The sequence below is a fragment of the Octodon degus genome, unplaced genomic scaffold, assembly GCF_000260255.1.
Source record: "Octodon degus isolate 3935 unplaced genomic scaffold, OctDeg1.0 scaffold00114, whole genome shotgun sequence".
In the NCBI taxonomy this organism is placed as follows: domain Eukaryota; kingdom Metazoa; phylum Chordata; class Mammalia; order Rodentia; family Octodontidae; genus Octodon; species Octodon degus.
This window is the reverse complement of record NW_004524690.1, coordinates 4,990,870-5,004,272: the sequence shown is the minus strand read 5'-3', so window position 1 is coordinate 5,004,272 and position 13,403 is coordinate 4,990,870. Positions and strand designations below refer to the sequence as shown.

General features: G+C 38.7%; 1 protein-coding gene across 5 annotated transcripts in view; it reads right to left on the bottom strand.

Moving 5' to 3' along the window:
* The window catches only part of Stox2 (storkhead box 2), a 315,854-nt gene that overhangs the window by 22,054 nt on the left and 280,397 nt on the right, over window positions 1-13,403 (bottom strand). Inside the window, exon 1 of one of the 5 annotated variants that reach the window (XM_023699635.1) lies at window positions 2,945-3,003. The exons of the other annotated variants lie outside the window; for them this stretch is intronic. Coding sequence (XP_023555403.1) covers window positions 2,945-2,969 — 25 coding nt within the window. The 5' untranslated portion in view covers window positions 2,970-3,003. Of the gene's footprint in view, window positions 1-2,944; window positions 3,004-13,403 lie in introns of those variants that run through there. 5 annotated transcript variants of the gene reach the window in all.

The following is a 13,403-nucleotide window of genomic DNA, read 5'->3' as shown; positions in this document are numbered from 1 at the left end:
ATTGCTGGCTAGAACCCCCTGGCTAAGGGGTTCCCCTTCCCATCCTTAGAGATGATCACTGATGACATCTCTTATAGCAAGCATCTCATGCTTTGGACCACTAAGCTGTTTCCAACAGACTTGCAACTGAAAAGTTAGGGTGGAAATATGAGCTATAGAACAATTACATGCTTCTGTGCCTCCAACTTTTGCTAAAGCTCCATATTATAACCCAACAACTCCTCCAAGTGTGATCTGAGGCACTATGGAACAAAACCTAGCAGAGTGCTATTTATACACAGGCACTCAGCTTTGTTGATTGAAAGGGCCCCATTCTTAAAGACAAGACAAGGCATGGCCCAGCTATCTGCCAAGATGTTTGTGACACCAACCATTATGTTGCTCTGTAGACCCTCACCCAGAATTAGTTAAAGCCATTTACACCTAGGATTAAAAATCATAATAAAATACTAGTCCTAGATGACACCAACTATTAAGATCTCTCAGATGTCACAGAATTCTCTAAGGCACCTGGATAAAAAACAGTTCTATGATATGGCATCTCCCTTCTCCTTACAGTCAATGCTTCAAGCAATTTCTATGGTAAACCATCATTTACTTCTCTTTCAACTTTATAATCTAGTAGAACCTAGCCTCACAGTAGAGGTGCTTCAATTTGCACTGATGATATATCTCAATCACAGTTTAGTGAAAGCAGCTTAACATCTTAAGGGCTATTTTTCTCCCACTTTGTAAAGTAGAATCCCCATAGCTATGTCTCAACCTTTGTATTTTCTGTTTTATCAGTTTAGGTACCACAACTTTACTAGGACTGATTTCTATAAAACACAATGGTAATTGAACAACAAAATCTACTTAAATACAATTCATGTATAAATGAACTCTATTCCACAAATTACAACAAACTTTTACTGAATACCTGCTACAGACAGCCTGACAGCCCTTTAGGAACAGCGCAAGCTTTCTTGGTTACAAGTACACCTCAAGATAAGAACAATCAGTTTCTGGAGAAATGTGCCTAACTCCTGTGGTTTATCTTAGCATTAACATAAACTATGAAAATTCTTTTTTAATTTTTCAAATGGACACATATTTTTGCGCATATCTGGGTAACTTATCACAATATGATAATTTGGTTTACAAGATATAATGATCAAAGGACAGTAATTAGCATTTCTATCTCCTGAAATTTTACCATTTCTAGGTGCTGGGAACTTTAGATTCAACTAGTTAGTTTGAAATACATCATATATTTATCAATAAAATTTTGAAAAAAAAAAAAGAAATACATCATATATTGTTTCAGATTATAGTTAACCCCATGGTGAGACAGAACATCAGAGTTAATTCCTCCTGTTAATTCTATTTTGGTACCCATTATCTAGTCTCTCTCTAGCCCTCCTCCCTGTTCCCCTCCCAGTCTCAAGCATCCTCTTTTCCTTTATGAAGCACTTTGTAAGCATCTACAAATGAATGAGAACATGTGGTGTTTGTCTTTCTTTTTCTGGCTTATTTCACTGAACATGATGTTCTACAGTTCCATAAAAAATTAACAAAAGAAATAGTTCTAACCCTCTACAACAAATTAATGCTTTTCAAACACCCCCCTTCTTAACCAATTATTTACTGAGTGGTTACTATATGTAGGGAATTTCTAGATGATGCATATTACAAAGAAATACCTTGATCTATACCTTCATCAAGCTTACAATTTAGGTGGCAAAACAAAATATAAGCAATTATGAAATATTTACATTAGCATGCAAAGCATCCCTTGAAGAGCTATAATGAAAAATGTAAAATTGACTTGCAAACTGATTCTACTATGGGAGCTCCAAGACTAAGAAATGGCCTCCTGTGGCGTCACTGGGGGAACTTATGTGGGAAAGAAATTTTGACTAGGGTCTTTAAGTATGAGTAGAATTAATGAGATACATTATACAGTTTCACTCTCCACATGCTATGCTTATATTTCTTCTGATCAAATGCTCTTTGAAATTGACCCAGCATCTTCAACTTTATTCTAAAAATTCACAGTGCTGTATACAGAGACAACTTGGACAACTAAGAAAGGAAAGGATGAGATTTGAGGATGGCTGTGACTGTAAAAAGAGAAAAGAGACGTATAAGCAGCCCATCTAGTATAGACTTGGCATTATTTTAAAATGTACTAATTAGGCCTGGAAATGACCCCAAGGATTCAATATTCCCAAAAGATCTTTAAAAACAACAGTGTTAAAACTATGTATTTCATGAGGTAGTAAGACCAGGTTTTTTGATATGCTACATTTCATATGAAAATACAGCATATAATGTACTCATGAGGACAGCATTTAACATTTCACAATTATTTTCCTTAAAAAGTTTGCGTATGAAAAGCCCATGGATGCTATAAGAAAACAATTTTGTCATCACTGGAATCCTAAAACAGACATAATGAAATACACTTACTTCCTCACAGTCCACAGCAGCCTCAATCTGAGGTTGGTCTGGGAAACAGTCCCTAAGCACATAAATCAGGCTTGCTTGGACTATACTGTATTGCAAATAGACTTGCAGGCCAAGCAGCATGCAGCATTTCAGGGACTGTACTTTAATTGACAGGGTAAAAATTTCAAATAATATTTACTGAAATTCTCTCTCAGGAAAAGGAAAGAGATACAGAGGTGATGGAAATGTGAGGCACCTTAATTATTTCCCATCCGCAAATCCTACAGCTGTTGACTTTGCAGCTGTGATGAGATGATGACTCATGCCGGTGATGTCGCATGAGGTGGGCAGCCTCTATGAAATACTCAAACTGCCCACGATGGAGGCCACAGGAAGACTCTAACAGCAAGACCACTTTCCAGAGTACAGCCTGCTCTCATCACAGATGGTGTAGGTATTTTATCATATTTCTTTGCACACAACCACTCTTGAAAGAAAAGCAGGGGAAACCTACCTGACCCGTTCTGGACTGGCTCCATCCCCCAGGTACCTGTGACACTAACGCCTGGTGCATGCTAGGGGGTGGCATCCAAGCATAAGAAGGAGCCAGTAACAGAAACGGACGTCCTAGAATCTGTAATAAGAAGAAAAAGTAAACTGTCGAGTCATAGTACCCTAAATGAGCATTTCAGATTGGCTATGGAGGACCAGGGAACACAAGAGGAATATGGTACTTTACCTTGGTAGATCTACTTTTAAAAATGAACTCCAGAACTCTCAGCTCTTCTTACAATTCAGGGCTTGAGATACTGGCACAAATTCAGTACAAAATCTGGCAAAAACCACCTTAAAAAGGCTTTGTGAATGTATTTTGCTGGTAACATTTTTTAGGAAGGCAAAAAGGAATCGTCTTTACCATTCCTTTATCCTATTTGCATGGAACAGCTGGAATCCTGTTCCGTGCCTACCCCATATATCACAGCCGCTCACACTGAGCCAACATCCCACTGCAGTACCTCGGGAATCTGCAGTGTCACTCCTCTTCTGCCCGTTCTCTGCAAAGTGAAGTCATAGGGATGGATGAGCCAACCTGACTTCTCACTACCCTGCCCAGAATCCTTTGTGAGCTGATATGAGTCATCGCTCCAAGAAAAGCTACAGCCTGTGTGTGTCTGTGCAGGCTCCTTTGTCTGTGCAGTGTGGAGACTCCGGGGCGGGAATGGAGCCCAGGCACAGGGCTGAGCAGGCTGCAGGATCCTGTCCAAGGGGCACAGGTGTCCTCACGTGTATCAGCACTGACTCATATATTTTAATCACCATAACAGTAAAAAGGGCACATACCTCCAGACGCTTGGAGAAGAACACACACATTAAATGGATCTGGCATCATATACTCACCAGTCCGTAATCACTGATCTGACACTGATCTTCCTAAATTTTTTTAAAGCTGACTTTTCCTCATGATGAAGAATGTCTCCCTCCTGTGTGTAACAGGCGGTTCTACAGTATACTGGATCAAAGTGTAGCTGCAGCGAGCTATTTGTCATGAATTCCAGTTGCCCTGCAAGTCTTTGCAAGCCCAGTCTCCTCACTCCCCACACATCCCTGTCGAGCCTGCAGCCTGGGCAGCCAGTGCCGCTAACGTCGGCAGCCAGGCAGCTCTGCTGCTGCTGCTGATAAAGGCAGCGTCCGGAATGAGGTCACTGTGTCAGGCACATGCTCTCAGCATGAGGTGCTCCCGAGCTTATGACACGACTGGCAGAAGTCAGAATTTTTTATGTCGCTGCTTCATTTGTTTTGTTTAGTTTTTTTAATCCTGTGCCTAAAATCATTAAGGCAAGAAAAATCAATTTTATATCTGCATTAAATGTCCTTTATGCTGCACCTTTTGTACATGCACTTTGTTAACACACACCGTGATACGTACATATGTGCACATATTGTGCACACAAACACACACACAGAGCCTTTATTTCAACAGAAGCACAGAGAAAACATTTGGTCTTTTATTTACAGTACAAGAAATAACACATAAATATTTCAAGAGGAAAAAAAGAGGGCAGAATTACAGGAACATCAGCAATCACATAAAAACCAGAGAAAAATGAAGTCACAGTGATAAAGAATATTTAAGAAAGAAATTCTATTGTGTTAGCAATAACACTGACCAAACTCCCAAACTCTCCTCTTCACTGTCTCAGCTCTTGAGCCAAATACCACTAATTACCTTACACTCTGAACTGAAATAGACTTGGGCAGATGATGTTTGTACAGGAGTTTCAACCACAAGCAGCTAAGTTGCAAAGAGCACCAAGTGAAGATACAGTGGAACTCAGGAAGTACAAAAACACCAGGAAGCCTTTGTAAGTGAATGAAAGGGTTCCACATGGGTCCCCAGAAGCAAGACTAGAGTCTGTCTCTTAACTCTGGTGCCCCAGTTGGTCCTCAAGCACGTCAGCCCAAGGAGCTCAAGTCATATTGCACGCCAGCCACACTTTCTGGGGAGTCCATATCAGTTTCTCCTGTCACCCCACACACTGGTTCTGCCCTTCACAAGCTGGAAAATGTATAACCTGCTTTTGTCTGTTAACTCATCCAGTAGCTACAAATGGTCGTCTGATCCCCATATTCCAGATCATCTCTTCTCTAGTTCCCTCCACGTTGAGATGCCTAGTGAACATGTAGACTATGTGCCATATTGATTCAGTGGTTGATTAATACATTCAATTTGAATGTTATTATATAAAATCTTTTCAGTACTTTTACCATCTGGTGCTTTTCAAAAATTTCTCCCTTCTTGAGTTCCTTCATTACTGACCTGGCCTGTCAGTGTCCCTCCTACAGTGCTATGGACTCCAGATGTGATCTCTGTGTGGCACTGTCCCCGCCTGTGTTCTGCACACTATATTCACGTGGTCTAAGTCCATGGTTGGCTTTTGGCTATTGCATCTTACTATTAACTCTATCCTAGTACAATGAAGCCAGGCTTCAGGCATTTTTTAAATCTTTGTCAGTTAGGCTTTATCAAATATGGTTCGACTTTGATTTCCCCTTCCAATATATTCATTCTTCTCTCATCCAGGTCGTACCCAAAGCTAATGGGTCACCCTGAGCCTTGGGACCTCACCAGGGCCTCTTCCCAAAACAGCTGAGAGTTTACCAATTCTCTTTGAGTTTGGCTTTGTCCTTAGTTATAAATCCACCAAAATTCACCAAATTTGGCATGCCTCTTTCAGTTGAAGTCTTATTATATAAGAAGCCTAAGGAGCACCTGAAGCTGAAGAATTCACTGATGTCATTATAAGATATTAAGAGTAAACAGAGGTATCATTGACCCTGGCAATTTAAGACTTAGACCAAGTCTTCTAATACATATAAAAGATTAAATAAGATAAAGAAAAAGAGATACTAGATAATCATAGAATAGGAATGGAAGATTACAAAAATGTATTCAAATTTTCTAATATCCAAACATATGTGTTTGCATCTCCATGTGAGCCTACTAAAATGCTCATTTATAGAAACATCTAATTGTTAGGAGGACACAGTACTAAGCAGGTACGAGTGCAGCTCCCATTTTGAAAGACGAACTGTCAGAGCTAGGACCTGAACTTAACAAAACTGGCTCCAGAATCTGTGCCTTTAATCATTATACATAGTGCTTTTCAATTATAATATGACTACTGAAAACAACAAAATTAAGAAACTTATACCTCAATTGTTAAATTTAAATTGAAGCCAACTGCTCATTTAGCACACTGGACCAATGAGGTTAAGGTTGTAAGTTGGTTCCCTTGAGTGCTTCTGCCTTAGCCCAGTTCTAGAAGTTCTAACCAACTGACTGCCCTCCAGCCTCAGTCAGCAGCAGATTTTTCCTCAAGAACCACAGGAAAAGTACACAGGAGCACTAAAAAACTGTAGACACAAGCTTTTCATACTGCTCTACAAAACCTGGGTTTTATGGTGGACATCAAGTAGCTTCCACTCACATATACAGGCAAGAAAGGCACTCTAAAGCTTTAGATACCAGGGTTTAGCAGAGAGGGAAGCTTCAAACCAACTCCAGCCACAATTAGCAGTCCTCCTTCTCCCCCTTCTCCTCCTGCTTCTCTTAATAACAGCTTCATTATTACAGTAAAGATTTACAAACATCATACAGACTATCCCAAAGGTGATTTGCTCAGTTGATGAGGTGTGGGCAGAGATTGTGCTTGGCATTTGACTGGTTCCTTGGCAGAAGATTAAATAGTAGTAACACTTAGTGAAATAGTCATGCAGAATCTTAATGAACACTTGGATGACTAATGGTCTAGCACAGTCTTAGAGCTGCTGCATTTGATAAAGCAGAAGCAATAAATACTCTTAAATCAATTAAAAATATTGATTGAGTGCCTAACTGAAATGATCTACAGTAACTTGGGGGATTTTTAATATTCAAAATATATAAAATACACACTGGTATGTGCACTGGCACACGAACATTTTCATGCACAAATCACATTGCCTCTTCCTTAAAATGCACCCAACAAGATAAGATACTCACACATCACAAGTGCAAAGAATACAAGGCAGAGTCTGTCACAGGGACGGAACAGGTAACAGGTGCCCCAGAGAATTCAGGAGAAAAGAACCTGGGTTGGAGCAGACAGGAATGGCTTCAAGGGAAGTGCAAACTTGTCCTAGAATCTGGACAGGTGAAAGAAAAGAGAAAGGACATCCCATATGTTAGACCATAATCTCCATGGAGTGGGGGGATTTCTGCACGTGCTGTTTACAGATGTATTCCTGAAAAGGGCCTAGGCAGCAGGACACAGTAAGTAAATGTGTGCTGAAGGAAGGAATGTCTGGGAGAGGTAGTATGATCCATGCTAGGGAGTTATCAATGGAAGAGAAATGGAGAATTATAATGCTTGCCTGGGGCTGAGAATTCATACTGGGATGGAAAGGGAGAGGAAGTAAGAGGAATGCTCCAAGACTGTGTTAAGAACCACTATACATTTGCAGTAAGTTTCATTTGGCACTTGTTATATCCATTACTGATTCTCCTCTTGAAGAAGTATTGCATCTGTGAACCCCACATTTTCTAAAATAACTATTGACTACTGGCTGGAGGGAAGGTCTGTGACGATAAGGTCAGATGTAGCTTCTGAAAGGTCTTACTTCTCCTCCAGTTACTACATCGAAGTATGTGATGCCAGACTCTCTTCCCCTTGTAAGACTGGGCCAATAGGGGAGAAAAAAATACTAGTTTATAATAACAATATAAAAAAACTATCCTAATTCAAGTCAATGAACATTTATTAAATATAACATGTAAAGACATGATGCTTTTTGCTGAGGTCAGTATGAAGATGAATGAGACTCAGCCTGTCTACTCACAGTTCAGCAGCAACCTCTGATTCACTCAAGCCAATGAGGAAACACGAAAAAAGAAAGATGGTTACTTCTGATATGAAAAGGAGTCATCAAAGAAGCACAGTAAGGAAACTGGGAGGTGTTCTGGGAAGGGGAAGGTATCTTAGGTACAGAATGGGTAAGTGGAAACAGAAAAGATGAAGACATCTTTCTAGGTAGCAAACGTGAATGGACAGAGATAATGTGGTTAGAGTGCAAGGTATTTTGGAGACTGACTGGTGGTCTATCTAGCTTGGCTGGGATGGAAGGATTTGTATGAAGGAGACAGGCAATGAGAAACACACACAGTCTTGCTGGGCTGAGCTTTTGAAGAAAATTAAATGGTTGGAGAATGGCATTATAGGTTTTTATAAGGAGCTGATGTTACTGATGCTGAAAGTTTCAGCTATTCTGGCAACAACATACAGGATGCACCCAAAGGGAGACGATTACTGAGTGAAGACATGAGCCCATTTTAAGAGACTGAACAAGCAGCAATCTTTGACCATGGAAGACAGAAACAGAGGATGTAAGAGACTATTCTCCATTTCATGAAAGTACTCAAAATTTCAAGTCTGAATATCAGAGTACTATCAAGAATACATTTCTAAGTGTATTACATCCATCTGAACACTAGCCCACAACACTGGCCATAGTAGCCTGACATTTGCAGGAGCTCCCAGATATAACATCAGTTAGAACTGAGAAAGTTTTTTCAAAGATGAGAACTCCTGTGAAACAAATCCCTAGGCACCAAGAACAGATTAGATTTTTCCAGTTGCACAAAAACTGATGAAAAGACACAAAAATCTGGTGAAACGCCATTTCAAAAACACAAATTTCCAAAATTTCCAAGGCCTATATAAAGCAGGATTTTCTGAATTAGGTGCATTTTTTTGTAATGAGGTAAGAAACAACTTCAATTAAAGTTGGATTAGATACAACACAGGATAGGCAAGGAAATTAAATATTTAAAGAGCAATTCTTGGTATCCCTCCAAGAAATAGGGAACACAGATAAAAACATGAAGTGAGGAACTTAGTCTGAATTCTTTAAAGTCTTTCAATCAGATAAATTCTCATAAGATTCAGAACATATGACAATGGTGCTCTGGAGCTAGCACACTATCATTTGACAGAAAATAATCCTGGAATCCTAAGAGGGAATTGACTTGCTCTCAGTCATGGGACAAAGCCAGAAATGGGCCCTTGATTCTCTATGCAGACATCTCTTTTGCTCCACAAACACCTGGTAAGATATATTAACAAGACTGAGTGAGTCCCAGTGCTTTTCCAAATGTTCTTTGGATAAGAATTAAAAAGTATGCAGATACTCAATTTTCCATATTATGGTAATGGTGGAAGGTATTTTTCCTGCCCTCAGGTCTTCTAATTAATGTCCAAAAAGGTAAGAAATGAAAATGAAAATCAAATGAGAAAGACTGAGGAGCTATATGATTTTAGCTAAAAGGTCAAATTCTAAATTTATTTTAATATTAAGTTATAAGAAAACAACAGGAAGTGCTAAGGAGATAGCTCAGTGGTCTAAGTGCCTGCCGGGCAAGCTCAGGGACCCAGGTTTAAACCCCGGTACTGTCTGCTGTGCGGGCCCCAAAACCCTAGGGGTGCTGTGCCAGCCACTGAAACTGGGTGTGGTAGCACATGCCTATCACTCCAGCCCTGGGGAGGCTGAAACAGGAGGATCACTATGACTTGTAGCTGCATAGTGAGACCATGTACCAAATAAATAAATGAATAAATAAAATTTTAATTTTTTTTAAAAAGAGAAAAGCTTAAAAAGTAGAAGACTACCTTTCTTTCTATCATATTATTATAACAGCTTTTGGACTCATAGAACATTCATTTCCACACTACTGAGTTAAACACACCTGGGGAAACCTCAGATGCTTCTGCCTAGCAGTCTTAACCACAAAGAAGAGAGACTGCTGGCATGCCCAAAGAACCCTACACTATGTGAAACGAAAATAAGATTCCACTTTGGAGTCTCCTTGAAATTCATGCAAGCTACTCATTCTCCTCCTTAATAAACCTCTGATTGCCTTAATAGAAAAACATTTTTAAAATTTGTCTACTGTAATAACCATACAACATTACTTTTCAAAATTTCAGGGGAACTTATCCAACTTAGGGAGACTGCCCATGTCCACCTTGAGGTTGTATAATGAACATGTCAGTGTATAGTCCCAGTCCCTGAGGACAAAGATGGCTTTGACGTGGAAAGCAATGACTGCATCTGAAAATGGTATTTCCTAATTAGTTTTTAAAACTGTCACCAATAGTTGTATTGCTTTAAAGATATACCTCATTGAGTCCTGAAGGTCTTTTAGCTAGAAATAGTTATAAGGTCCAAGAGCTGAGAAACTGAATTACTTTATCCCTGGCTTATGTAACTACAGCCAAGCTTCTTCTCTGTGAGTTGCATTCCTTCTCTGGAAGATGGAATCAGAGAGGAAAATATGAAGACCACAAAGCCTGTCATTTGTCAAGAAAGAAGAGTAGGTATAGAACTAACTTCAGACTTCAAGTTGCTTCTAATTACTGAGGAATGAAAGTTGACACACATCAGAAGGTATCACAATACTTACTAAAACTCCCACAAAACTATGAATGGGGGCAGGGAGCTATAGCCACCTAAGCCTAGACAGAGTGTAAAGAAATACTGGCCAAACATTTTCATGCCAAAGGTGAGCATGGCTTGTCTGGGTTGAATTCATACTTCTTACAGCCCCAATAGAAAGAACGAGTCGCCATGCAGCACACGCCTCAGTACGCTTCAAGGTGCCTCTCATGTGTGCTGCTTTCCTGGCATCTCAGTAGATCTTGGTGCTGACACCTCATGCAAGCTCTGTTTTTCATCCTACTATCTAGAATGAGAAAACTTCTCTTGGTCAGTAACGATCTAGTAGTGTTGCGTGCACCACTGCATTTTTACCAACTTCTTGAAAACCTAGTAACAGTCAGAAATAGTATTTCCTCTTACCTGTGGTTTCATTTTAAATTTCAGTTATCCATGGTCAACCACAACCTGAAAATATTCAGTGGAAATTCCTGAAATAAACAATTAGTAAGTTTTACACTGCACGTTGTTATGTGTAACGTGATGACAGCTCATGCTGGCTCCCTCTGTTCTGCTCCGAATGTACGCCAGCTCTTCATCCAGTGTACCCTCTCTGTATACACTGCCTGCCCAGTAAGCATTTAGTGGCAGTCTCTATTAACAGATTGAGTGTTCCAGTGTGGCATGCTTGCGTAGCCATATTTCACTTAGTAATGGGCCTAAAGAACAAGAGTAGTGACACTTGTAATTTATATATGTCACAGAAAAGTGTCTTTCTTAAGCAGAGAAAATGCTACAAAATAGAGGAAGAGGCAACAATTTACTGAAAATAATATATACCTTAAAAAATAACAGCACATATAAGATTGCATTAAATTAAAATTTCTGCATAGCAAAGGAAACAACAAAGTGAACAGCCTACAGAATGGGCAAAAATCACTGCCAGCTATTCTTCTGACAGGAGATTAATATTCTAACTATATTTAAAAATTCAAAATAGTTAACACCAAAAAAATCAAGAGAATCAATCAATAAAAGTGTACCTATCAAAAGTACAAATGACCAACAATTATATGAAAGAAATGTTTCACACTTTTAGCCATCAGGAAAAAGTAAATCAAAGATACACAGAGATTCATTCACTATACTCTGTGTGGCTATCCTCAAGAGACTAGAAAAGTAGTGCTTGGGAGGCTGAAAACAGGAGGATCACTACGAGTCCAATCTGGTAGTAAGACCCTCACTAAATACATTTTTAAAAAAGAAACTAAAAAAGAATAAGTGCTGGCAAAAATATGGAAAAAAAGAAACCTTTATACGCTGTTGGTAGAAATATAAATTAATACAGCTATCATGAAGGTTCTTCAAAAAACTAAAACTAGAACTACCAAATGAAGCAGCGATATCACTCCTCAATGTGTACCTGAAGAAACCAAAGTCAGTGTACCATAGAGATACCCACCTACCCGTACTTCTCATGACACTATGGAATCAGTCTAGATGTACATCAATGAACAGATGGATAAAGAAAATGTGGTATGCAAATATATATATTCATCTATATTTGCACAATCTCACAGATTAGCTACTGGCTACATATGCCTATTTTTTCTTTTTCTTTTTTAAAAGAGAACAAAAAATGGTTTAAAAAACAGAATAATAAAGAATTTCACTAAAAAAAGTGAAAGGAATTCAACAATGGTTGCTATATTGCATATTGTTGTCTTCAAATTTGTGTACAAATTACCAGACATGTGGCTATTAAAAGTTAATTTAACTTAAATAAAATTAAAATAGCAGCTCCTCTATTAAGGTGCTCAATAATACATGGGCTAATAGTTACTGGCCCAAGACAATATAGACTATTTCCATCATCTTAGAAACTTCTATTGGTCAATAATGATCTAGCTGATCAATAAGTGATTGATGTATTATTCAGCAATGGTGTATTATTCTTTTTACATTGAAAACATAAATTTTTTCAAAAATAATTTTTTAATTAATGCATGAAACAAATAATTCATAAACATCACTCTCAAGATACATTAGCTATAAAGGGTTCCATCACTATCCCAAACCTCCCTCATAAACTTCCTTACACACTCCCACTCCCTAGGAACCACTGATAGGTTTGCTTTTTAACTTTAAAAAAAATATTTATTTATTTATTTGGTACACGGTCTTGCTACACAGCTCCAAGTCATAGTGATCCTCCTGTCTTAGCCTTCCCAGGACTGGGCTTACAGTCATGTGCCACCATGCCCAGTTTCAGTGGCAGGTACAGCATGCCTGGGGCAGGGCCGGCGTAGCATGTGGTACCGGAGATTGAACTCTGGTCCTTGTACTTGCTAGGCAGGCTATCTCCCCAGCCCCACTGATATGTTCTTTGTCCCTATCATTTTGCCTTTCTAGAATACTACCTAAGAGAATCTACCTATGCAGCACATAACCTTCTGAAACTGGCCTCTTTTCCTGAGTATAATGTTGAAATTAGTCCATGTTACTACATACTGAAATGAGAATGGGATTATTTAGCCTTACAGTATGCACATACTTAACTTTGTAAGAAACTACTGACCTATATTCCAGACCAGTATTTTATAGTACAACTAGCACTGCAGTACTAGGTACTTTTTTTTTTTTTTGTAAGTATCTTGAAATTTTCTATACAATGGATCAAGTTGTTTGAAAAGTGGGACTGTTCTGTTACAACTTGCAAACATGTTGTTTCATTTTCTTGCCTTATTGCAAATGATAAAAATTCTAACACAATGTTAAATAGGAATCTTGAAAGGAGACATTTTGGTGCTGTTTCCAATCTTAAAGGAAAATTATTCAGTCTTTCCTGCAAAGTCACCTTCTATTCACAGGTTAGTAAGAGCTTTCATTATGAATGTTTTGTCAATTGCTTTTTCTGAATCAACTATCACATGATTTTTCTTCTTTTGTCCATTAATATAGTAGATGATATTAACTGACTGTCAAAGGCCGATTAGCCTAAA